Here is a 26,700-nt window from a genome sequence, read left to right as displayed (position 1 = left end):
AATAATTATATATTAATAATTAAACCCAGTATTTTTTAACACCTGAAGACCTATCACTTTGCCTTCTTTCTTTGTGACTTTATGTAGAACTATATTAACAGTGTAAAATAAATTAAATGCTAGCTCAAGAGCAGAAAGGTTTCAGAGCAATCATCAGAAATATAACATTAGGTTACATAAAAGGGAAAAAAAGGCAGGAGGTGGGGGGGAAATCCTGTTCCACTGGGTCACAACAAACCAAATGGCCATGAACTAAAAATAATCTTTCTATTGTTCCACAGAATGTGAGTAGAAATTAATATGCTAATTCCACTAAATTCCACTACCTGTTCCACTGGGTCACAACAAACCAAATGGCCATGAACTAAAAATAATCTTTCTATTGTTCCACAGAATGTGAGTAGAAATTAATATGCTAAGTCTGATTCCACTAAAAGTCCAGATTCTTTTTCTCTGCATATATTTAATGTATTTGGAATTGCACTGATGACTTTATACAGTCACTTAATGCGGTGGGTTTAGACATGTTCTCCCCGTACAAAACTACATTTTTTATTAAGAAAAAAATTACCCTGACAAAATTCATTTCTCTTTAATGAGTCCATTAGGTTAAGCACAATAAAAATAATGAAAATTCCTTTTTCTCTTTCAGAATGGCCAAACAGCATGATAAAGAGGCATGACTAATCCCGTGTCCTAAAGGCTTCTGCAAGGGAAGAATAGGGTAGGGTGGGGTTCCTCAGCTGGATTATTGCCTGAAAAGGGGCTGGATAAAGGCAGGATTTAATACAAAAGGTCAGGCTAGAATAATACCTTTCCACCAAAAGGAAGTTGAACTCTACTTGGCGATGAAAGGAAGGGAGTTGCTGCTGTTACTGAAGGATGGCGGAGAAGCAACGGATACTTCAGGTTTGAAAGAAGAGCATCACCCGAGTGGTGGGCTGTTTGGTGATGGAGTGGTGGGCTGTTTGGTGATGGAGTGGTGGGCTGTTTGGTGATTGTCAGTCAGGGGTCAGGTTTGGTGTCTTTCTTGCACTCAGCTGCTCGCAGGGAAGGATGCAGCGAGGCTCAGGAGTCCCAGGTGGGTATTTAGGGCTCAATAGCAGGTCAGTCAGTCAGCAGGAAGACCCTTGGGATGTAGTAAATGACTGTCAACAGTATATTTTTAACCTCTTAGCGATGGAGAGAGAGAGGGATATATACCTAGCAGATGAAATAGCATTTAAGTAGGAAATGTTGTGCTTGTCTGGTAAAAGTATACAGCAGCCAGATTGGCAAAGCATTAAAACAAAGTGCTGCAGTTTTTCCAGCCTCTTGCATGCTCTCGTTTATATGAAAAGAAGGTCTAGGAACATGATCCTGCCCCAGCTGAGACCAGTCTGTCAGAGCCAATATAGTTTCCATCTTCCCTAATTCTCTGTTGCACTCAACATTTTTCCCTCTGGAGTTTTCCCTGCCCCTGTGAGGGCTCTGTTCCACCTCGGGCTGTGCTCGCTTATGGCAGCCTGGAGGAGGAAGACCGTGGCCATGTCCTGAATCTTGACACCTCTTGTCATCACTCTGCATGTAGTCCTGCACGCTTGCAGAAGCATCTTCATGTAAAGAGAGGCTAACAGGAGGTGGGATGTCTCTTATCCTCTGTGTGTGTCTGAAAGACGCAAAAAGGCATCCTCCTCCTCACTTCCTGAGTCGGTGCTGCTCTTTCTGTTGCTGATGGTGGCAGTCTTGCTTAACGTGCCTTAATTTGGGAGGCTCATTTGCAAAGCCTTTAGAAAAGGTTGAAGATCTCATGATGAGAACTGGGAAATCACCAGGCTCTGGTGAGATTAGAAAGGAATATTGCATTTACTCGTTATGTGGCTTTCCCCAGCTATCCCTTTGTGTCATGCCATTCAGTTTTCCTGAAGTTGTGTGTCATATAGTGAAAAACCACCCCCACCCCCATTTTATATTGCGTAGGAATTGTTCACTAAGAATGCAATTAAATGTTCACACGTTTTTCCCCAGCTATCCCTTTGTGTCATGCCATAAAATTCAGTTTTCTTGAAGTTGTGTGTCATATAGTGAAAAACCACCCCCACCCCCATTTTATATTGCGTAGGAATTGTTCACTAAGAATGCAATTAAATGTTCACACGTTTAATTGGACAGAAGCATATGCTGAGAAAGACAGACTCATGTAAGCTCAAGATTTTCCCAATTTTAATTGGACAGAAGCATATGCTGAGAAAGCTCAAGATTTTCCCAAACTAAGTGGTTCAAATTTTCACCAAAACTCCCCTGATTTTGTATTTTATGTCTCCCACCCTATGTGAGAGGCTGCTTCCCTCCCTGCTGCAGGCACAGTGGGATTTTTTCTCTTGAACAGAGCAGGATATGGAAAACGGTCTGTTCTGTGGTGGGGTTTATGGACTGCCTCCAGTAAATGAACCTGAGAGTCTCAGAAGAGGGATGATTGCCTGTGGGAAAAAACAAACTTGTTAACTATTACAAAACGTTGCTGGATTTTAACACAGAAGTCATTATTTTGCTAGTGAACCTTCAGGAGAATATAATTTTAAATTATAAAGTTGTAAACATACCAAACGACAGCTAAGGGAGACAAAGGAGATGTGGACCGCTTGGTTTAAGCTTATAATTTGAAACTGGTGGAATTACTGATGTAATTAGGCAGGTATTTTGGCTTCTGTTTCTGTGGTTTTTTACTGCAAGACCCAGAATTGGTGTTTTTCTTGTGTTCAGAGAGTGGTATGTTGCAAAGTCTGCAATTCATGGGGCTCCTCCTCAGAATAACGGTGGGGGCTCAGTTGAACACCAGTCTGCTGGGTCCATGCTACACCCCAGAATACCACCAGTTTGTAACTGGTCTGGGTTTCCAAGCAAGTGCCTCCACGGGCAATGCATTTGCCAGTGTCCAGATGCCTGTACAGCTGTCTTTAACATGCACATCAAATCAGACCTTTCTGAGACTTGTGAAAAATACCTCTAAAATGTCTTAAAAATACCAAAGAACTAAGCATTAACAGGTTGAAGGACTGCAGCTCCGCTTGGTTTCCTGAGGACAGGCAAGGGCAATCATCAACAGGATTTTATTAGCTGGTAACTAATAATTGCAAACCTCAGCAGAGATTTTTCTATTTTTTTTGATGTCTAAGAGATCTCTCTGGTTCCTCTCTTGGAATAAGCTGCTTCAAGTCCTGTCAATATCTTGGAGTGCCTTGGGGAGAACACAAAAAGCTTGTTGCTCTGTGGAAAAAAGTTTTCTTAAGTCCCCATGTGAGAGCTGTAGTCTTGCCCATCGCAAGGTGGCTCTGAGTCTTTGCTTCTCACATGTGGGGTCACATCCCCGCTGCCCAAAGGGATGCAGCCACCCAATCAGCCTTTTTTTTAATTACCGCCCCCCAGATTTTAGCTTTCCTGATTTGCCACAGTGTTTTGTGGAGCGTGCTGATTTCTATCTCTCTGTTTCATTAATTGCACGTGCTGCTCTTCAGCCCTGCATCGGCATCTGTGATGGCACAGAGCGGGTACCGCTCCTCTGCAGCTGCATCACCTTCCAGCGTGAACCATAGAATGATCCATGCTGGAAGGGACCTCCAAAGGTCATCTGTGGTGTCTCTGGGGACAGAGATGACTTGTGAGGGTGGGGAGGAGCAGTGGAGGGTGGGTAGCATCAGCTGCCTTCCCTTGTGGGCACCTGACGCCCCTTCTTCACCAGCTTGTGCAAGGGTGCCCACTGTCTCCTGATGCCAAGGGGACAGCTCTGGGCTGCAGCCGGGGGTTTTGCTCCCTGCAGGGCTGTCTGCTCCTGCCAGGCATCTCCCTAGCTCACTGTCACCCCTCGCTCCAGACAGAGGTGGGGGATGGATCAGGGAGGACGGTGACAGCCTGGGTCGGGCTCCCTACTGTAAGCTTTGGGTTCAAGGTCTGATGGGACTGAAGGAAACCTGGGCAGCATTGGGTGGGGGGGTTGCATTGCACAAGGAGGACAACCTGGGTGAGGGAGAGGGGTGCTGTACATTCAGCAACATGCTCCTGTGAGTGTCGGGGGACAGAGAGTCACCTGTGGAAGGGGGGTCTGCCTTCTCTTGGATCCCAGGTCCCAGCCCCTGCTGTCCCAGCTGCAGATTTACACTCTCTCACCCCTGTAGCTGGAGGTTGGCCATTGCCAGTGCATTTTGAGATAGCTGAGACATTAATCAAACTGTAACTTGAAAAGTCCTTAAAGTTTCATGGTTTACTTTACAGGATCTCAGTAGGATGAAAGCTGCGCTTTTAGTTGGTCAGATACACTTGAGGGGGAACATAAGGTCCACCCCAACCAGTAAACAAGAATTAAAATAAGCCTTCTCCTGTCTATGCTGTTTTTTTAAGACAGGCTTACCCTATTTGAAAAACAACTTTGATCCTAGACAAATCTTAGGATAAACCACAAATATGTCTGCTTTGGAATAAATCTATGTGGAGTTTCTGGATTTACATTCATAACGGCTTAGCTAACACTAATTAATATGGAATAAATTAACTCAAATTGGAACAAGGCCATAAATTCTAGCCCAGATTTGTACTGGGTGTTATTTAGTTGTGTCTTTTAGCCCATCATATGTATTATAAGAATGTATCAAAGTAATTCTATGCATACATATATATTTTTACACATGCAGACAGATGCACATATATTCCATAATGCTTTTTTTACTGTCCATCTCCTAGGTTCCAGTGAATGGCCAGCTTATAACACCAGCCAACATCAGAGAGAAAAAGCTCCTCAAGGTACCAGTAAGAGTTTTAGAGTTTGTTATTACTATTATTACCTTTCAAGACACACTTGTTTTAAGCATGTTCCTTATTTCATAGTCCTTTTTAAAGATAATTCGCGGTTCCTGTTGTTGGAGCACTTAAGAGATGACTTAAGAACATAAGACTGAGTGACCCTGGCACAGTCACACTGTGGTGCTTGTCACTGCCACCACAAGTGGGACGGTCTAGGGTGAAGCCTAGAAGTGGGAGCTGGAATCTCCTGTATTTCACTTCCAGCTCTGACATGGGACATTTCCTTGGGTTTGGGTAAGGGTTTTCTCTTGGGCTTCGAGCATTGGTGCTGGTGTGGAGTAAAGTTGTCTGTGCTTTATGGACACTTCCAAATGAGGAGCAACCACCCAGCCTGGGCACGGAAGTGTGTTCCTGGCAGGGGTATCCTGCCTTGGAAAAGTCAAGAACTGCTGTGTTAAAACTAGAACATTCAAAATTGAAGGCGTAAGGTTAACTCTACTCTTTAATCAAACCATATGAAAATGGCTTCGGTCACTGCTGTGCCATTTCAGGTTAGTGTAAACTATAGATATCTTCATTAACAAAAGGCTGTTCTGTGGGGCTTTTTGGTTAAGTTCTAACTGTTGGTTTTAGCATAGCTGATTTTAAAGGGGGTAAATAATTTTAGGTTTTCCTTGTTTATTGGAAAAAAATTAAGACTTGGGAATGATGAGTGAAAATCTTCCTGTATAGCAGGTGCCTGAATTAAAGTGTGAGCTTTCTAGCCTAGCAGATAAGTCAAATTTGTAGGCTGAAAGCTATAGCATTCATCGGTTTGGAGTTTGCAATAAAATCTGCTCAGGAAGACTTTTGCACCCACTTAAAGACTCGAGTGACCTACTGCTCTCTCCGAGTACCACTGTGTGGTCTCTGGTTCAGATCTCTTGCCCTGACTCTTTTTTTCTTCATGATGACATGTAACAAATACCTGTTTTATCTTTCTGCCACGTATCTCCTGTATACTGTAGCCTAAGAAGAAGAGGAAAGCCCAGTGCTCAGACAAGGAGGTGCTGAAAGACCTTTCTGTGCAAAAAGACAAACTGCAGGAGGAGGAAGGTAATAAAAGATCTGTTTTTTTCTCTTACCAAATGAAAACATGTTATAAAATATTTCAAAAGGGAGGTCTTCTCTACTGTTCTACTCCTGTGTTAATGGGAAAAATTGCCAGTTTGAGAGTTTTTTTCCATCATCTGCTCTTTACTACGTGTAATGACACAGACAGGGACTGTGTGCTTTCCTGCCGCACTTCTCAGGTCCTTACTGCATTCACAGGGATGGCAAATCTGCAGATGAGGAAGGATCTTTGAAGAGGCCAGAGGTCCACAGGGTACCAGGGTCCTATCTTCATGGTCTTCCTCTCGCCCTGTGGCCTGTCTTCCCAGGCAGCGTTTTCTTGTGCCCATGGCTGAGGCTGGTAAATACACTGGGGTAACATACATCCAATTTCTAGCACGTCCCTGAACAGAGCCAAGACCTTTTGGCTATAAGCAAGTCTGCAGAGAAATCTGGCAGAGGCTAGCAAGTCTCGGGCAGCTAGAATTTCATTGGAAAATCCGTCGCATCCCATGAGCCCCTCTCCGCCTCCCCCCACCAAGGGTCATATTGAAAACAACAAATTCTAAGCTTTTCCGGGCTTAAAAGATTATAATGTGATTAGTGTGGCAGTGAGAGCAAGAGAAGCCCTCGCTGCTGTTGGACTGGAGTCCTCCTGCGGGCCCTTGTGTGAGGAGCAGAGTGCCTGCTGCAGGAGAAGGGCAAACAGCAGAGGTTTTCTCCAAACGAATGTTTAGTGTTTTTGAACAGATGAGCCAGCTGAACTGTTTCACACATTATTCGGGGATGGTTCAGAAAAAGAAGGTGTTTGTCTCAAGCAAAATCCACGGACTGTGTTTTTTAATTTATTAACCGTTTGTGTCAATCCCTCCCCTGTCTTCTGGGGTGATGGAGAAGAGGGATGGGAGGCAGAAAGTGGCCCCGTTGGTGTGAATGAAAGTGTGTGGAAATCAGAGGGTCTCCACATCGCTGAACACATCTTAGGATATGTTCAGGGCTAGAGGAAGCCGGTAAATTGAAGCCTTGTTTGACAGTTAAGACTTTCATGAACTTCTTTCTGCTGTCAGATGTACAAGGCGGTTGATAATCTGTTGTGAGGGAAAGGGGTATCACACCAGGCTGACACAAAGGACAGAAGCATATGTGCAGTTACATGAGTCAGGACACATGATAGACACGTTTGTGACGGGGATTTCTTATGTACGGTGTTTCTGCAGAGACAACAAAGGCTGCACATGGGGAGATGCTGCACGGTTCCACTTCTACAGCCAGCATCAGATAGCTGTTTACCCCGGTGCTAAGCAATAAAAGCAGTAAAGGAAGTTTCTTGTTAGCTTAAAAATTAACTTTCCTCTCTGTTGTAGGAGTTTGGCAGACCAAGATCAGCAGCCGAGAAAAGAGACACTTAAGGAAGGAAAGGCTGAAACAAAAAGGTAAAAGTACAGGCTGAGTTTACACACCTGTTCTGGCTGGGCTTGACACCCCTTCTCACTTCCCAGCATCTTTCTGTTTGCTTCATTTGTCATTCAGCAATAAAATCTTTGTGCTTACTTAGGCTTATTTGCTTAAGAAAAGACAGCCTTGGGAGCTCTTACTTGCCTTTTACTCCAGGCTTTCATTGAAATACATAGTATTGCCCATAGGACTTCGACAGCAAATGTCTAGAGATCTGGGACCTGCTAGAAGGTCTGAGATCTGCTAGAAGTTTGGTGTAATGTGGATTAGTTATTTTTGCGTGACTTGACAGAAGAGGTTTTCTGATAATGGATGTATAAAAACCTGTGTAATTTGCTCAGTTGCAAACAGGTTCTTTAATACAGGCTTGCCCAGTGTAGAAAGCTATAAAGGGAGGGATATACTCTTGGACTAATGAGGTAAAATGAAACAATGCTTTATCCTAACTCCACATTTTTCCTCTGGAGATTTCAAAGTGTCTGCCATGCGCTTAGGCCTATACACATTTCTACTAATTATGTTATTATAACTGCTGTATGAAAGCAGGTCATGGAATTACGGCATTTGGAAACATTTCAATTATCTGTGATAAAATTATTAATACAATAGACAAACCTGTAAGTTTAATATATTGGAGTAATTTAGAAGCTAAGATGGGATTGGGAGACTCAGCTGGATGAATGTGGGTGTTTGTGCACTGTCTGCACTGTCTTAAAGTGCTCTCAGATGCTCTACTAAAATTGGAGAGTAAGTGAAAAGCAAATTTTAATATAAAAATTTACAAACGTTTTGGGACCACTTTTTCTATCATTTTGATTCGATAAATCAAGAGTTAAATAGCTGTATGACAATCTCTAAGGACTTAAGGTACTGAGGTCTCTACTTGCTCTGCAACAGAGTAGATGGGTCCACATTTAGCTTTATTCATGTAAGTTGGCCTGGTGGCATCAGTGATGCCAGCTGCATCTGCAGAAGGTTAGCCACGCATGGTTTAACACTACTCCATGCCGGCATTAAGTGCTTTGCTGGCCCTGGGAGAGGGAGCTCAGCAAAGTCCCAGCTGAAGCAGCAGAAGTCCTTGGTGCAGTCCTGGAGCCTGGGTTGTGCAGGAGGTTCAAGCAGGTGATCATGGTGGTCCTGTTTAGTATGGACACTTACAGAGCAGTGAAATGTGCGCTTCCAGGAAGAAGCCTTAACCCTGCTGAGTGCTGATTGCTGTTTTCTGGCAGGAAAGCACCAGCAGCAGCAGCATTAAGGTGTGCGAAGGTGGGGTTGATGCCAGAAATGGTCCCCTTCCCATCAGTCACAGGAAAATGGAGTCCTAATATGCTTTGGGAGTCCTTAAGAAGAGAAGATGTTGGAAATAATTGTAATTATTTATAACATCCAAATGCTTGGCATTGATTTCTCTAGCAGCCTTGAACTACCAACATCCAGGAGGTTTGCTTTCTTTTTCCTTGGAGGTCCTGCTGTTCTCTTTCCCTCCCTTTACTGCTCTGGGTCCCCAGCTGGACTCTGGAGGCCTTGAGCCGCCCTTGCAGTCAAGGAGGGATGCCAAGGCCTCTGCGGTGCTGCGTCATCTCCAGTGGGATTCATTGCTGGACTGTGTGGTGCCTTCCTTCTCAGATGGCCTTCACGTTTGCTGCTCCAGTCTCCCATCCCAGGCTCTGCTTTACTGACATTGTATTGTAAATAATTTCAGTTGGAATATAGTCATTACATCTGATGGGTTTAGATCAGCCTTTGCTCTGTTGTTTACCTTGTACAAACTCTTCCTTGTAATTAAAAATAATGATGACTCTGTGATAATGTTTATTCTCAAGAAGACCTCAGCAGAGCATCCCTGGGTAGCTCGGCGGCTGAACCAGCCTTTGACTGGGATGAGAAGGGAGCGGTGTGGCCACTCACAGAGGACATCAGTGGCAGTGGAAAAGGTGCTCTCATTGCCAAGGCAGAGTGTGGGACCATGCTGAAGGCCTCAGGAGCCATACGGGAAGAATCAGTGTCCTCCCCATCAGAGGAGGATGTTTTCTCCAATGTAGGTGAGTGCTGACATTCAAACATTGCAGAGGGAAAGCTTCATGAATTTCTGTGTGCAGGACAGTACTGCCCCACCAACACTCACCCTGCACACACACAGTGTTGTCCACCCCCTTTGAACCCTGCTAGCTTCATTTATTTTCCACAATGTGACAAGAGGGGTCTCTGCGGCAGGAATTTCTTCTGTGTTGCAGACTACCCATTGGGTGCATGTTAAATACCCACAGATATTCAGTGTCTGGTTCCTCTGCAAAGGAACCAAAGCCTTTCCCTCCGAGGATGCTCATGTACGGTCAGAGTTGGGCTTCGGGGTGTGTCTGTGTGTTTCAAAGCAGTATGAGGCAGGGTATTCCTAAATCAGTTGGGGTATTTAACAGTGGGAAGCAGTCTGTTCATGTCAGTGCTGTGCTGTACCTACATGGTTTGCCCACCTTCCCGGTTGATCCACCCCTTGTGGGTCTCCACAAGGTCATTTAGAGCTACTTTGGGTCCCAGCTGGGCTGTTGGGACATTCTCTGTGTAACATAAGCTGGAGGTGGGAAAATGCATCTCTAAAACCTCAGACACCTTTAAAGCAGAGAAGGGCTGGACTGCTGGGCCATTAGGCTAAAGATCAGGAGACACTGATATCAGCTCTCTCACTGGTATTTGATGACTTTTCATTTCCATCATAGTCTAATTTTTGTGGCAATGCCTCATGTTGTATTTCTATTGTGGGTGATACTGTAGATTCTAGAGCAACACCAATAATTAAGAACTAGGTAGTAATTGGACCTTTATATCTTTCTTTATATCTCTCTTCCTGACTTCTTGATGAAGCTTTGGTGAGTTATGAGTTAAAAGTTAAAGTGTTTAATACTGCTTTTTGGTGGATTTTCAGAAGCATTTGATTTTCAATACGAGCGCACTGATTAATCAAGCTTGATGGCTGGATTGACTGGTATATAAGGCTGTATGATGACTCACCTTCAGTAGCAGTGATCCAGTACTGTGGTGATACAGAAAATGGTCTTAGGTTGCCCTTTACACGAGTGGCTTTCTCTGCTAGAGCCCTTTTTCAGCAAAGTGCAGGGTTGATGACGGGAGGACGTTAGTACCATTTTTTACTCTCATGCTTTCAAAAGGCCAGATTCCAAGCTGATACGTGATGACAACTTCTGCCAGTTGTGCATACAGAGGACATCAGTCCAGATGAGTGAGAATTTGATGAAGTCCAGAGAAGGACTTGCTGGTGTGACGTGCACTTTGAAGGGCTGAGAGGGTGTAGATGGCAACTGGGCTGGGCTCTCTTGTCTGGCAAGATAATTTCTCCTCCCTTGATTCTTCTTCAGGAGCAGCAGTGGCTGCAGGCTTGGGATGGAGAGAACATGGAAGGGCTATAATGAGATTGGGAGTGCCAGGTAGAAACTGCAGTCGCCAGCTGTGAATGTGACATGACATTTCGGGTTACTGTTTGTTTGCTTTTGAAATGCAGGAACATGGGATATTGCGGAAGTAAAATCCTGTCCTGTGACCTTTGGGACTTTATCAGAGCTGTCCAGGGAGTTAGGTGAGTGGTGTCTCTTTGGACTTTTTATCTGAATTCTTCTATTGCTTTCCTCGATGCTTGGCTTAGAAGTACTCTCATTGCTTACATATGGGTCTTTTCCCTTAGAGCCACATTTCATTAGTCACTCTCCCTTGTAGAGCTTGCTCACATCTGCAGTCCAGTGCTACCAGCATTTTAAGGAGTGACATCAGAATGTTTTATTGAGCGCTTTCCAAACTGGTGTCTCATCTTGGAATAAATAAAAAAAAAAAAAAATTGCCTCCCCAGCAAATTCTTTTCCTGTTATATTTACTCGCACAGAAGGTTTCTGTTGTGTTCTGATGACCAACAAATTCAGGGAATTTCAGACCGAGGGAGGGAGCAAACGCCCAGGTTGGAGAGGCCCTGCTCGAGGCTGCCTAGCCAGCAGCTTCCTCTCCAGCAGAGTGAGGGATTTGCAGCTTAAGCCTCTCCATGCATGGCCTTGAGAAGGATGGAGCAACTTCTGGTTTTGCATTAATCTTGAGCCTCATTTCTGGCTTTCACTTTCACCTCTCTGCCACTCTCGGTCCTTCTCACTGCCTGGCTCTGAGTGCTCCTTGTTCATACACTCTCTGTCTACCAGAAACTCAAATTTTTCTGCAGGTCCAACTGGCTGATGAATGCAAAGCGTGGTGCTGAATCTTTTAGAGATGCTGCAGGCAAGCATAGGTACATAGAGATAGACATCCATGCACAGAACAGCACGTGCAGTGTAAGCCAGAATGCTGACATTCGCTTCTAAAGCCAGACATGGTAGTCAATATAATAGATGCCATATTTATCATCTATTTTCCAACACTGTGTCAGTGGATTGAGGCAGTTCCTAATGTACAAATACAGGGAGAAATATTTGTTAACATCTGCATTTATGCCACAAAAAATCAGGCTGATAGAGGACAAAACTGCATATGAAGGAGTCCTTTAGGCAAAAGGAAGGAAGGAAGTAAGTAAAATCAGAGATATGAAAAAAAAAATCTGTTGTGCATGAAAGAAATGAAGAAAAGACTGGATGTACAGGCATTAAAAGGGGCTGATGGGAGTCACTCAAGAAGGCAGGTGAATCCTATTGGTTGCTTTAGTTATTAAAAATAATAATCAGAAAAACTTTAACTCTTCTTTTTCCTCCAGCAGTTTGCTCTCATCTGTGCTCTTTCTTGGAGCAATTATGGATTTCTGTTAGAATGAGCAGCAGCTTTTCCCTGAAGTCAGTGGGAGCTGGATACACTGGTCGTGGCTTTTGTTCCTCAGGAACTACACATCCCCAACAGAGATGTGTTGGAAGTTTACAACTCTGAATATTGCTAGTGTAGCCACTCCTGAGTGGGTTGTTTTTAATAACTTACGGGTGTAGTGTCCTCATCCAGCCTTCATTAATAAATCCACAGTGATGAGCAGCGTAGATTAATGTGTGGCTTAAATTACATAACGTCCAGGCTTCATGACATAGTGAGCAGATAAAGGCATGATTAATTGGTTTTAGTAATGTGACTATACCTATGTGATTATCTTTTAGGTTTTGGGGTTGGTTTTTTTATGTTTTGTTTTTATTTTTAAAAAGATGCTTTTCCTGTATGCAGATAAGATGAAGAGTAAATCGTCCGAAGACAGTCCTTCCAGATGCTGTTGGCACACCAGCTCGACTTTCCTCCCCACAGACGATGCGTGGCAAGGGCAGGGTATGTCTCTTCCCTCATTTTCTGTGGAAAGACGAGTGTACTAACACTGATACCCTTTCCAGTCCATTTTCTAAGCCCCAAAAATCAGCCCCAAACTTCCCACCTGGCACAAGGATGGCAAGAGGTAAGGGAGGAATTCAATTTGGGTCTGGTTTTGGGCAGGCACCCTGCATGGGACCATGGAGAAGGGTGTTTTTACTCAGAAGGCGACAAAAAGGGGATGCGGTGGGTACAGTCTGGCTTGTATCAGGAATAGTGTGGCCAGCAGGAGTAGGGCAATGATGGTGCCTCTGTACTGGGCACTGGTGAGACCTCACCTTGAGTGCTGTGTTCAGTTCTGGGCCCCTCACTACAGGAAGGACATTGAGCTGCTGGAGCGTGTCCAGAGGAGAGCCACCAAGCTGGTGAGGGGTCTGGAGAACAAGTCATACGAGGAGAGGCTGAGGGAACTGGGCGTGTTTAGTTTGGAGAAGAGGAGGCTGAGGGGAGACCTCATTGCCCTCTACAACTACCTGAAAGGAGGTTGTAGAGAGGCGGGGGTTGGCCTCTTCTCCCAAAGGAATAATGACAGGATCAGAGGAAATGGTCTGAAGTTGCGGCAGGGGAGGTTTAGATTAGATACCAGGAAGAATTATTTTACTGAGAGAGTGGTCAGGCACTGGAACAGCCTGCCCAGGGAGGTGGTGGAGTCACCATCCCTAGAGGTATTTAAGAAACGTGTAGACGTGGCGCTTCAGGGCATGCTCTAGTGCCCGGGATTGTTGGTTTGTGTCTGTTTCTTTGGTATTTGTTGTTGTTGTTGTTTTGGTTTTTTTAGTGGTTGGACTCGTTGATCTCAAAGGTCCCTTCCAACCATGAAGGTTCTGTGGTTCTGCCTTGCTCGATGCATGCATCCTGCTGTGCAAAGTATAACTAAAGCCTCTGGGCAGCCAGGCCAGCTGCAGGGAGGCTGTCTGAAGGCTCCCATCGCCCCGTGTCCTCTCTCCAGCAGCTGCTGGCAGATGAGCAGAGGAACAGGGCGAGCACAGGGCGATCCCTCCCCACACCCAGCGGAGCGTAGGTAAGGGACATCCTGAGCCAGAGGCAACAATACGGGCTCTGTGCTTCAAAAAAAAAAAAAAAAACCAACAAAAGCCTGGTCCCACGTGTTAGCAATCATCTCAGATTACTAAATTTGCAAAACGAATTCAAAGTTGGGGTTGGTTTTTCATAACTGAAGCCTTGTGTTTCCCTCCCTCCCATGGCTGGGTGGGGAAGGTGGAGCTGGGTGGCCCCTCTCCAGGCAGTCCCCAGCCTGGTGGGGGCTCGGTGGGGTGGCTGGGGAAGAGCCGCAGGGAGGACGGGGCGCTGCTACAGCAACGGGTTTACGTTTGCCAGAAGTTGTAATTTCCTCTCTACTACCCAGATTCAGAATCCAGCCCCAGTGGACAGTGGCAATCAGGATTTCAGGCTTTTTATGACTGGTAATAGCAAGGTTTTTTTTACTTTTAAAATCTGCTTGAAAGGGCAGTGTGGGTCCTGAGCGGCTGGAACGAGTTGGCATGAACAGTGTGGGTATTAGGTGGCCTTTTCTCTTGACCTTTTGGTCAGGATCGAGTGAAACATCTATTTATACCCCTGTTGTTGGGAGGCCCTACCCTGCTCTTGCAGGAACGATGGCCGACGAGCCAAGCAGACCCCTTCCTGCTCTAGCTGCTCTGATTGCCTTAACTGCAGGAGAACCCAGGGTGGTTGAATGCATGGAGGAGGAGAGACTGCGGTCGTCTTGCTTCTCTGCCCAGCGGTAACTGCGACTGCAGCGGGCGCGTTGGCTTGACCATCAGAGGATTTTATAAATAGCACAGTTTGCTTTCTTTTTTTTTTTAAAAAAAAAAGGGAAAAAAAAAAGAAAATAAAACCACCCCATCCCCAAGCATTCCTCTCCCTTAGTGCTGTGTTTGTTTACCCCCACGTTGCTGCTGGCCCTTCGTAACTCCTGAGCCCAGGCTTGCCGGGGCGGGAAGGGGGGAGGCAGCTCTTCATCAGTGTTTCCTCGCCTTCCACCTAGCTCATGTCACGCCTGGCACACTCTGGATTTGATCCGCAGTTGCAGAGCCAGGCAGAGCTCCTCTTTCTTTTTTCCACGCCACGACTGTCCGAGAGCAGAGCAGATAGGAGCAAACTCAGCAGCTTGCTCTGGCAAACCTCGGAGCAGATGCGTTTTGATTGAAAGCAGAAATGGAAGGATTTCTGCCTGCCTTACGGCTTGCTTCTTAAGAGTAGTAGTTTTTAGGTTTTTTTTTCCCCTTTGAATCATCAGCCTCGATATTGATGCAGAGGGGAGTGTCACGAACATGTATTCCCTGAATTTAGATGAGGTAATGGTTGGCACTAAGGTCGGCGCTGCAGGCAAAATGAGCTCTTTGACAGTTAAACAAGGCCTGTTAGCTCTTGCAGGCCTGTGAACTGCAAAAAAAAAAAAAAAAAAAAAAAAAAAAGCCATTCATAACCTGAATATGAGCTGGGGTCATTTTATCAAATCCAGATCAGTACATTTAATGAGTCTCTTTGTTCCGCGATGGGCTGGTGCAGAAGAAGGAGCTGGACGCCAGACTCCTGCCCCTGCCTTGGCTCGTAGAGTGGCTTTGGCCGGCTCCTGTGCCCCATTGGATTATCTTCTCGTGAAGTACCAGTGATAATAACAGCCTAACTCACAAAAGGCTTGAGGCTTAAGTGTTGTCGCAACTGAAAGTATTTATACATAGAGGGAGAGAGGGAGTTAGCAGCGAGGGAGCTGTGTGGTCACTGTGATATGGGAGTGTTGAACAGACTGATAAAGTCAGGCTGGTTTCAAAACAAGGCACTGCTTGGTTGACGTTCATTAATGATGCACGTTGCCGATGGTTAGTTCTTAACCATTGTCACGTCTGGAGTGCTGTGCCCATTTCTGGGCTTCCCAGTACAGGGTGGACATACTGGAGTGGGTCCAGCAGAGTCCACCTGCGTGCAGGAACACCTGATGGGGTGGTGGGCTCTGGTCTGTCCAGTGAGTGGACAAGAGACAACGGGGCATGAAGTGAAGGATGGGAAATTCTGTGTATACGCAAGAAAAAAGGTGGGTTATTTTTTATAGTGAGGGGGTCAGGCAGCAGAAAAGGTTGCCCAGAGAGGTTGCAAAGTCTCCATCCTTGGAGACATTGAAACCCTCCATGGCCACACCACTAAGCAACCTGCTGTAGCTGAGCCTGCTGTGAGCAGTGAGGTGGGATGAGACGATCTCCAGAGGCCCTTTCCAACCTCAGTGATTCTGTAATTCTCATTCTGTCATCACTCATTGTCTCTGCATATTCAAACAATTAATTCTTACAAGCTAAGCCTTCGTTAGCTCGGGGTATTCCGTGTCTCGGAGCTGAAGCCACGCGGTTAGAACTGATGGCTGCAGTCCCTCATGAGGGGAGGGGGCTCCAAAGTGGGCAACTCCTTTCATCCTCACATTTCCCTGCTCACTGCTATTGTTTGCATGCTTTTCAGCCCTGCCACAAAGAGAAAACCTCTGGTGCTTCTGGCATAGTTCACTTTACCTTCGGGCCCAGGAGCTGCTCTGGTTTCACCAGGCACCTTTCTCATGTGTTCTGCAGGGCTGTTCTAGAGCCAGCACACATCTCCTGCCTGCTCTACCTCCTGTGCTCTACCTTGATGGCTTTACTGCTTGTACATGTTTCCCAACACTGCCTTCGTGCAACTATAACCCCCATCTGCCACTGCCCCTTTGGTGACACGTTGTGTACTTACGCTTACCTGTTTCACAAAATGCACGATAGGTTTTGGCTGGGTTTGCTGTTACAAATGTGTAACCCACACAGTGCTCTTGTGTCTGGTTCCAAGGTGAACAAATATAGATTTTATGCCCTGTCTCTGCTTCAAAGCACAGTGGGCCTGTGTTCTGGCGACAGCACAGTCTCAGAAGACCCACGTTCTGCTTTGCAAATGCAGCATGTCTCATGACCAACAGGGCTGCCTTTTTACCTGTGACTTGGCGTCTTCCCAATGAATCCTTCTTGATTGCCAAGGCAGATTTTTCCTGGAACCTTCAGTAGGCTCCCGTGTCTCATGACTCCCATCCTTCCTTCTCTCCTGGGGTTAAAATGAATTTTAATTCCTTTGTTTCATGGGAATAAGCAGCTTCTTGGGATTAAAAGAAGCCTTCAGTCTGGGATTTATTGGATATTTTTGCATCTACTGAATTATGCTAGAGGAAGGTGCTAAATGTGGGACTCCTACACCCAGCTGTTGGCAGCAATAATGTTGACCTGTAACACATTAATGCCTTGCTTTAGCCTGGAAATTGTCTATCCATTTGCACTGAATGGATTCCACTTGGTCTACAAATGAGGGCTCAGCAAGGATTTGGGTTAGGACCATGCTCATTGCATGGCCACCTGCCCTTGCAGCCACAGAAGGACTCAGCAGCATAGACAATACACGGTCCATGAGGATCTTGCCTGGCCAGGTGAAGGGCTGCTCTCCCTTAGGTTTCTTCCAGTTTTAGCTTGTAAAAGTTGTTGTGACCCAAAGAGGACCAGCTGCTGATTTAAAAATATTAGAGGTTATTCACAGTTTAAAGCCATTCCAGGAGATGTCAGTGTGGCTGGAAGGGAAACATGCTACACAACAGGAGAGGTTTTAAACCAGAGCTCTAGGATAAGTACATTTAATCCTATTTTCCCATCAAATCCAGCAAATTGTAAAGAATCTTATATTGCACTTAATTTTACTCTGAGTTGATTTTAAACACCTCTATGACATAATTCTTTGGGAAGAGTAATTCTGAGATGAGGGAGTCACCCCTGCCTGGCTGAGCTTTGTGCTACCCTTCGACGAGGGCGAAGCATGAGCGACAGCCCATTGCAGGAATTCAGCCATTAAAACTATTTTCATGCTTAAAAATAAGTACATAAACATACTGTTTAAGAGATCGGAAGTGAAAAAGATAGTCTTGGCATCCCGTGTGCCTTCCTTAAGTTACAGTCTGTTCTGCTTGCCCACCCACAAGAGCATCCGCCGGCAGAGCTGCTGCCGTGCAGCTCAGGAGGGACTGTCATTCCTGAAGTCTTGGTGCCATTTCACCAGTCCCTACGTCGTGATGCGTACCCTCCTGGTAGCCAGAATTTGCCTTCTCTCTAGCAGCATGGTTTTGCCTGTATTTTTTGCTGCCATGGCACACTTGTGGTATATTAGTGCAGAGGCAGAGTGTGTCTTTGCTGACGCTTGCTGTGTCCTCACCATGATGTACCTTCTGGCACAGATACGGGGTGCAGAGCACAGGTTCAACCACAACAGCTAAATTCTCCAGAATTTGTGAACCAGACCCTCCTCTAACCTAACCAGGGAGAAGCAGGAGAAGCTTTTTGGTGGTGTAAACCCATGCTGCAGCTTAGACAAACTGTTCTTCAGACGTCTAAGTCATTCATGTATACTTTGCATCTCTCAAATCTAGATGCATTCATTTGCCTAAAATACTTAGACTGGATTTTTTTTTTTTTTTGGGGGGGGGGGGGGGGAATACATTAGACAATACTTGTTCCTGTCCTTTTTGCAGAAGGAAAGGAATACTGCCTATGTACAGGGCATGAATTTTAAACTGAGAACTTGAGCAATGTTTATAATCATGTTTATAACATTTGGCAGCAAACTGGACAGAGGAGCTTTTTGGAAACAGTTTTCTTTTATCATCCCCAGCATGCTTTTGGGTTTGGCCCTGCTTCAACTAGAAGTTTTTCCATCCAGCCTGGGATTTTTTTATATTTGTTTTTATTTTAAGAGACATGATCAGCTAAGAGTTATTATTATATGTTGTGTTTTGAAAGTCTTTCTTCCTGTTAGGATAAGACTTAAGATTGTTACATTCAAACCATTAGAAAATAATCAAGTAGTCCTTTCAACATCTTATGCTGATTTATCTGCTTTTTTTTGCACCTCATTCAGTTTGGGCAAAGAAATTAGACTGGTCTGTTTTGCCTTCTTGCCTGTGGATCATTTGCCAGTGCTTTGTGGAGAGGCAGCTGAGGGCTTGCAGCCAGATTTTCAAAGGTACCAGATGCCGGCACATACAGAAAGCTAAAAGATTTTCAAAAGTTTTCCGCCTAGCCCCCATGAAATGATCAAATCGATGCAGGGTAGGTGTTATCTATTTCATGCATATTTAGAGTTGCATGTTAAGGAGCTTTGGAAATCTGTGCTGTGATGGTGCCTTTCTGGCTTACATTCAAGAAAAGAAAATGGAAGAGGAAGACGAAGTCAAGAATGCACTCGATACTGTTTTTTTTAGGAAAGAAAAGCCAATGAGAGCATTAACAAATGCACAAATCCTTTGCTAATATTACTCTTGCATACAAATAATTGCCCTGGGGATGGTGTGTTGCAGTGAGTGGAAGAGCCTGCTGTCTCTGCCAGTGTTTCTGGATATGCCTGAATCCTTCTCCATGAAATTAAAAGAAAATGTTTGACAATAGCCATGCTATTAGTTTTGTAAAGCTTGTTTCACTGAAGCTCAGGCTGGAAGGGATTTTGTTCCTGCATGTGTTTTTCTGCCCTTCTTTAGTTTTCCTCCTGTCCTGAAGAGTGCAGTCACTAATTGTGAATTAGCAGTCAATGTATACTTCTTTTAAATGTGTTTAAGATGCATGTGCATACATGCACACCCAGGAAGATGACAGATACCCTTTGCAGTGTTTGCATTTCTAGCATGACCCTGGGAAGTAGTATGGATCTGAACATAACTCATTCCTATGCTTGTTCTAATAGACGATCCTTCAGCGATTGACCTAGACTCTGACTGGAAGGCTCCCACGGAAGAGTGGGGAAACTGGACAGGACATGAGGAGCATCAGGCAGGGGACGAGAAGGTGAAGGTGAGGCAGCGGCGTCGGTGACTGAGGGAGGGAGATCTGCTCCACTGGGCTCAGTCTCAGCCAGTCCAGGGTGTCCAGTCCAGCCCTAGAGCCCGACTGCTCTGGTCATGGGGGCTTTCTTATGCTGGGAGAAGGCGCTTGGTGTGGTCACTCCCCTGACCATGACAGAGGACAGGGAACTGCTGAAAAGGGTACAGCAGAGGGCTGTAAAGATGATTAGGGACCTAGAACATCTCTCTTATGAGGGAAGGCTGAGGGACTTGGGTCTTTTTAGTCTGGAGAAGAGAAGACTGAGAGGTAATCTGATCAATGCCTATAAATGCTTAAGGGGCGGGTGTCAAGAGGATGGGGCCAGTCTTTTTTCAGTGGTGCCCAATGACAGGACAAAGAGGTAATGGGCACAAACTTGACTAAACATGAGGAGGAACTCCTTTCCTGTGAGGGTGGCAGAGCACTGGAAGAGGCTGCCCAGAGAGGTGCTGGAGTCTCTGTCTCTGGAGACATTCAAACCCGCCTGGACATGTTCCTGTGCAACCTGCTCTAGGTGGACCTGCTATGGCAGGGGGATTTGACTAGATGATTTCCAGATATCCCTTCCAACCCCATATCATTCTGTGATTCTGTGACCTGTCTGACATAGCTGGAGCTGGGGGACACACTTGCAGGACATGTAACGATGGATGGGTTGGGCGAGAGGGGACACACTTGCAGGACATGTAACGATGGGTTGGGCGAGTTGGCTGGTTCTGGGAGTTCATCATCTGGATGTCATTGCTGTCCTGAGCAGCAAACATGGGTATTTGCCACCCTGTGTTAATGAACTCTTTCTGCTGCCGCTGACCCTCCTGAATACCTGGGGGTTAAAAGAGCTGTAGAGTCCACAGCTGAGACCAGCCTTCCCACCTTACCAACTGGGATGTATTTATTTAAGTGAGAAGGTTTGTCGATAGTGATACAGTGGTAGCTTTGGTGGAGAGGTAGAAGCAGAAAGTTTGCTGTTTAAACGCTTCATAGAAGCCCAGGGAAATGTCCTTCTTTGGCAGCAGCAGGACGAGTGTGCTGAGCTTTTTGCAAACCACTGTGTTAAGCCGAGGTGTGTACCTTATCCAAAGAGACGCCCTGTTTCTACACTCCTGGAGGAAATCAGTTTTCCTGAAAAAAACATGTATCAGCCACCCCAGGGCTCCTCTCATAAAATCTCTGATGTTCTCAGGATTTGCCAAAAAGCAAAGCAGGAATTCATTTCTGCCTTTCTGGATTGAAAAGCAAAACGCAGAGGAAGAAGAAGAAAATTGAGGTGATGGAAGAAAAGGGTGGAGCTGGACTCAGGCATGTGAGTATTTTGTATTCCCAGTAGCATCTGGTTTTCCAAGAGTAGAGGGGGATTTCTTCTCCATTAGGATGATGTGACCTAAGGGGGGGCTTTTCTTTCTTTTTTTTTCTTCTTCTCTTCCCTTCTCTTCTCTCATCTTCTCTCTTCTCTCTCTTTTCTCTCTTCTCTCTTTTCTCTTCTCTCTCTGCCCTCCTATAAAAGAAGGGTGAGCACAGTGACCACTGTTTTTTTGCAACAGGGTATCCCTAACATAATTACAAAACAGTTTAATTATGCAATGCAGAGAGGAGCAGATGGCTTTAATTGTGGAAAAAACCCCAATGCTTTCTCAGTCAAATGCACTCCAAGTATACTGCACAACTGGACTGTGTTTTATCTGTGGTGGAAGGTCACCTGGAGATATTAACAGTAATGCAGAAGTGGTTCCCAAAAGCCAGTGAAGTTACAGCGAGACTGATGTTAGACCAGTGAAAAGCTTCTTGAAATAAATATGTCCCAGTGCAACAGAGAAAGGCTGTGGAAGATGTCAGCTCATTTGGGATGGGAAGCACAAAGGAGCAGAGTGATAACTGGGTTTTGGGCCAGTCCTTGGCTGTGATGTCCTTGCTGCTGAGTGAAATGAGAAATGGGAGGGGGACACCCCAAAATGTCCTGATTGTTTGTCACTCACTCGTCACTGAATATGTTGCTCTGGACTCGTATGGCTGTGTAGTATTGTTCGCCTTCCTCTCACACTGTGGTTTCTCCTGATCCTTGGGACAATTTTGCTCCCTGAACTCCTGATGCTCCCATTTTAAGGGAAAAGTTTTTAACTAACTCACTGACCACGATCCACATGGTCATTAGGACAGCCCATCAGTTACTGGAGTGCTGCCAGGCCACTCTCTCTCTTGCACATCCAATTAGTTGCTTTAGCTTTGTATGTACCTTAATGAATAATCTTAATAGTGCTGTTCACATTCCTCAGGATGGCGTTGTTTCTTCTGGCATGTTTATGATGGGCCAGAAGGAGTTTGTGCTGCATGTCAGCCCCAAATGCTGGTATCTGCTGCTGTGGAAGCTTGTCCTTTGGAGATGGACATAAAAAAATGAAATTACTTATGAAGGCAGATATACAAAGTTGCTCATCATGCTCCCTGTGCTACTCCAGTATTTCTATGGACGGTGGGCACATCTTAGTCTTCAGTCTCACTATACCATTATGGTACTTTCACCTCAATGTATCTTGCTGTTCTATTCTTGGGGGAAAACAAGGGGCAAGATGGTAATGAAAGACATTTTCAGTACTTTAATCCCTTCTAAAACAAATAAGGAGGAGGTAGGTAGATGATATGCCAGAGTATTCTAGCCATTTAAAAACTAATTTGTTGTGCAGTTTCTTTAAATGCCCTAATTCCCTCCAATAATGACATTTTCTCTCATATTTTGTACTCGCATATGCTTTGTTTAACTTATATGCTTAGTGAAGCATATTGTTTCAATTAAGCCCCAGGAAGGTTTGGAAACAAGAATGGAAGAAGGCCCAAGGGACTTGATATCTACAAAACATAGCAGTGATGCGGTCTGTGCTTCCTTCAAAAAATCCCTGGATGTTGCTAATAATTCATCCAATAATGGTAAGTGATTGTTTTTGCACATCTGATAAATTTTGGTTTCAGAAAAATGGGTAATCCAAGAAGCGTTCACAAATGCATTTTCAAATGAATGGGCAAAACACTTCTCCTTTAGCTGAAAATGTTAATTCCTAGAGAGGCTCTGTTGTACTTTTTTTTTCTGTGACAAATACCTGTTCCTGTTCCTTGCCAGAGTTAATGAGAAAACTGCCATTACGTTTAGTGGGAGTAGTTGTTGCACAGTGCTTTTAAATGTGAAACAGAAGCAAATGTATGTGTGAGTCAGAGCCCACCAAAAACATCCAAAGCCCTCCCCGTGACTTTGGATTACCCTCGTAAGTAGGTGGCCCTTGTAAAACATATCTAAGAACCCCAAAGAATCCTTCTTCAGGTGAAAGACTGAGGAAAGACATTGAGGTGCTGGAGTGTGTTCAGAGAAGGGCAACAAAGCTGGTGAGGGGTCTGGAGAAAAAATTTTATGAGGAGAGGCTGAGGGAGCTGGGGTTATTCAGCCTGGAGAAAAGGAGGCTGAGGGGAGACCTTATTGCTCTCTGCAACTACCTGAAAGGAGGGTGTAGAGAGGTGGGGGTCGGTCTCTTCTCCCAAGTAACAGTGATAGGACAAGAGGAAATGGCCTCAAGTTGTGCCAGGAGAGGTTCAGGTTGGATATTAGGAAAAATTTCTACACCAAAAGGGTTATTAAGCATTGGAGCAGGCTGCCTAGGGAAGTGGTGGAATCGTCATCCCTGGAGGTATTTAGAAGACGGGTAGAGGTACTGCTTAGTGATATGGTTTAGTGATAGGTTTTGTCAGTGTTAGGTCGGTGGTTGGACTAGATGACCTGAAAGGTCCCTTCCAACCTAGGTCATTCTATGATTCTATGAAAAGCCAGCAGTTTCCAGGGACGCGATTGCACGTGGATGGTTTGTGCACTGGCCCCTGTTATTTGTATGGCAGGTGTACCTGGGAATAAGGAGAGGAGGAAGAGGAAGAAAATGAAGAAAGAGACTTGAGGGATCTGTGCAGCTGCCAGAGCAACAACCCAACGGGGCAGACGTGCCCATGGGCTGCAAGGATTCTGCTTTCTGCCATGCCGCGCTGAGCCCAAAGTCAAGAGAGGCTCTAGGAGACCTCCCAGCAAGAGGAAGAGGAGGAGAGGAGCAGCGAGAGAGCCGGAGAGCGTGAGTGTGTGAGCGAGGGGAGAGAATGAGCACGCTGTGCACAGGAGGGAGCGGTGAAACGGAGCGGTTGTTCATTACAAACTGCTGCCCTTGATTAAAAGCTGTTGAATGGGTTTTGACTGAGTTGCATCGAGTCCTTTCAGTTCTTCACTGTCATGTTGTTTGTCATCTTGTAGTGTTATACGCCAGTGTAGAAGCAGTCGGGACCTACCTGACCGTGATTGTACTTAGGTTCCACGAAGGGTCCACCAGCTGGTCTCTGGCATTTTTGCAGCAGTGCTCCTCCACAGGCTAGTAATGGCCAGAAGGAAGCACTGTTCAGAGACAAAGGGAGAATAACGCGGATCATTGTCCAGCCTCCTAAATCTTTTAAATTGTTCTTGGCTGCTACAGTCAGACTTTTGCCTCATACCTTGACATATTTATACTTCTCACCTCACATCAGGCTAGCTTGCTCCACCAGGGAAAATTTCTAAGAGGAGATCTTAAACTCATTTAGAAAGATGGTCTAAACCTTTTTTTTTTTTCTCCTCAGATTTCATGGTGGGCTAAAGATTAAAGTCTGTATGTCCAAAGCATGCTGCATTTGTACTTAGAGTTGACTGAAGTAACTTTTTGAAATCACTTTTATTACTCTGATGTTTAGAAGTTTATCATTTTGTTACTTAAATACTGTGAATGAAATTTTTAAAAATGTCATTTTAATATTTATTAAAGAGTGTGTATTTGTTATTGTCAGAGGGGTTATAGCATGGAGGAGGGAATACATTGCAATCGAATACTGTGGTTTATAAATAGCGCTGAGCTGACACCACTAAAAGCTGAAGGCCTTTATCCCTGGAGGAGCTGCAGCTCTGGTGGTACCTGTGAGGGTTTCCTAGACGGTCCTGAGACTGTGCCTGCACCTGACCCACCCTAGAAGGGCTGCCCAGATGGACGAGATAATGATTGTCAAATCTCCATTCGCATCTGACTTTGTGCCTTTGGAGACTGCATGAGATACTAATGCATGTTAAACATATGCACGTTCCTAGGCATTGGGCTGATGCTGAGACTCAATTTCACGTCAGACACTGATTAACCGGGGATGTTAATGGCTTTATACCGCTACACCAGCACTTCTGTTTGCATCACGGAGCCAGACGTGCTCTGTGCTCCCGCTGTTGCAGCCGCCAGTCCCCGACGGTGGCTTGTCTGAGCCTTGCCTGCAGCTCAGCATTTTTACCTGAGAGCCTTCCTCTGTGGCTTCCCAGCTGTCAGAGCAGCTGTCTCCTTCAGAGAAGCACTTAATCACAGCAACATACTTGTGTTTGGAGCTCGGCTACTATATGTTAAAGGGCAGCTCTCTCGCGCTGTGGGTTTTGGGGGTAACCACCTGTACAGCGTGCCCTGAAATCTAGCACAGCAGGATTGTTTCAGACAGGGGAGGGGTCATCTTTAACTGATGCCACTTCGCAGCCCACTGTCTAGAATCTGCACGTCTCGGTGTTCGTGTCCCAGTGTAAGGGACATACAGGCAGTTTATGAATTGACTGAATAGACCAAAGGGCTTTTATCTGGAAACTAACTGGTTTGGAGCAGATGCCTAACAAGAAAACGCATGGCCTCACTGGAGAAACGAGTACGGCAAGTTCAAGGATTTAGAAGATGTGTTAATGAGTATGTGGGTAATGAGTAAAGTTCTGCTATCTCTGAAGCCAGTGGAAAACATTCATTGACCTCATTGGAGCCAGGATGTTGCCCAAGGTCTTTGTTTGGCATTAAAGATAACCTCTGTGATCCAAAAAAAAAAAAAAAAAGAATAATAAAGGAGACAGAGAGAAGCTCACAAAATTGGTGGACTCCAGATTTCTTCTTTTTTCTCTATATCTGCTTGCAAACTTTTTGATGTCTGTGTAATTATGTTTTATTTCAACATATTACAGTATTTCAAATTATCATTGTTTTTATAATAAAAAATAAAAACTTTTGCCCAAAGCCCAGCATTCATGAGCAGTTTTATTTAATTAGTTTGTATGTGTGTGAGTAAGAGGACGTGGTTTTGGCTAAATTAATTTCACTTTCAAGCTTTTTTCAGTGAACTGTAAATATTTTTTAAGAGATTTCCTTCATCTGAACCTTTTTATGTTTAGGAAACCCTCATGACATCCTTCTGCTGTTGGAATAAAAGAACAATCAAGACCTGTAACACTGACAAGTTGACTGCAGTGCTGATGACAAGCAGCAGCAAATTATATTACCCAGTTTTTCTGTCAAATTCATCAGTAACACTCTTACTGACATCAGCGGTTTCAGGAGAGCTGTTTTCTTCTTCTGGTTCCACTGTTTCACAGATGGGAAACCATCACTGTAATACAGATGGGCTCGGGAATTTATAGCAGCACCTTACTTAATACCATTTTCTAATGTAGGCAAAGAAAATACACTCCTACATATAAATACTATTGATCATAGGCTTTCCTAAATAACTGCAGAGCTCTCCTCAGGGCAAATTTGGTGGCAATGTACTATTTGTGTGACTCTGCTGTATTGGTACTATGCTGTGAGTAGTTAGGACACGTATAGAATCATAGAATGGTTTGGGTTGGAAGGGACCTTAAAGACCATCCAGTTCCAACCCCCTGCCATGGGCAGGGACACCTCCCACCAGACCAGGTTGCCCAAAGCCCCATCCAGCCTGGCCTTGAACCCCTCCAGGGATGGGGCATCTACAGCTTCTCTGGGCAACCTGTTCCAGTGCCTCACCACCCTCACAGTGAAAAGTTTCTTCCTGATATCTAACCTAAATCTCTCCTCTTCCAGTTTGAAGCCATTACCCCTTGTCCTATCACTACATGCTCTTGCAAAAAGTCCCTCCCCAGCTTTCCTGTAGGCCCCCTTTAGGTACCAAAAGGCCGCTATAAGGTCTCCCCAGAGCCTTCTCTTCCCCAGGCTGAACAACCCCAACTCTCCCAGCCTGTCCTCATAGAAGAGGTGCTCCAGCCCTCTCATCATTTTCATGGCCCTCCTCTGGACCAGCTCCAACAGGTCTATGTCCTTATGTTGGGGGCTCCAGAGCTGGACGCAGTACTCCAGCT

General features: G+C 45.1%; 1 protein-coding gene across 2 annotated transcripts; it reads left to right on the top strand.

Annotated features, from left to right (window-relative positions):
* Positions 1-776: 776 nt before the first annotated feature.
* Positions 777-25,422, top strand: LOC106896610 (protein LYRIC-like). 2 transcript variants are annotated; one of them, XM_014956726.1, is made up of 11 exons: positions 777-909; positions 4,714-4,773; positions 5,781-5,868; positions 7,230-7,298; positions 9,147-9,362; positions 10,835-10,909; positions 12,508-12,606; positions 19,390-19,496; positions 20,710-20,829; positions 22,316-22,445; positions 23,400-25,422. In XM_014956726.1, the coding sequence occupies exons 1-11, from the start codon at positions 883-885 to the stop codon at positions 23,453-23,455; spliced, it is 1,047 nt and encodes a 348-aa protein (XP_014812212.1). In that variant the 5' UTR covers positions 777-882; the 3' UTR covers positions 23,456-25,422. The 2 variants fall into 2 exon arrangements, with proteins under 2 accessions (XP_014812212.1, XP_014812211.1); XM_014956725.1 differs by having other exon boundaries at positions 9,144-9,362.
* The last annotated feature ends 1,278 nt before the right edge of the window (positions 25,423-26,700 follow it).

Source organism: Calidris pugnax, unplaced genomic scaffold (genome assembly GCF_001431845.1).
Source record: "Calidris pugnax isolate Ruff unplaced genomic scaffold, ASM143184v1 scaffold171, whole genome shotgun sequence".
Taxonomy (NCBI): domain Eukaryota; kingdom Metazoa; phylum Chordata; class Aves; order Charadriiformes; family Scolopacidae; genus Calidris; species Calidris pugnax.
The sequence above is the reverse complement of the archived record's forward strand: the minus strand, read 5'-3'. Positions and strand labels throughout refer to the sequence as shown.

What these genes read in the sequence shown, in the direction of transcription:
- LOC106896610 (XM_014956725.1), top strand. Translation starts at nt 883, where the DNA reads ATGGCGGAGAAGCAACGGATACTTCAG. An exon ending in AGAGCTGTCCAGGGAGTTAG is followed by an intron (nt 10,910 to 12,507) that starts GTGAGTGGTGTC and finishes TCCTGTATGCAG; the next exon opens with ATAAGATGAAGAGTAAATCG. An exon ending in CAGGGGACGAGAAGGTGAAG is followed by an intron (nt 19,497 to 20,709) that starts GTGAGGCAGCGG and finishes TGATGTTCTCAG; the next exon opens with GATTTGCCAAAAAGCAAAGC.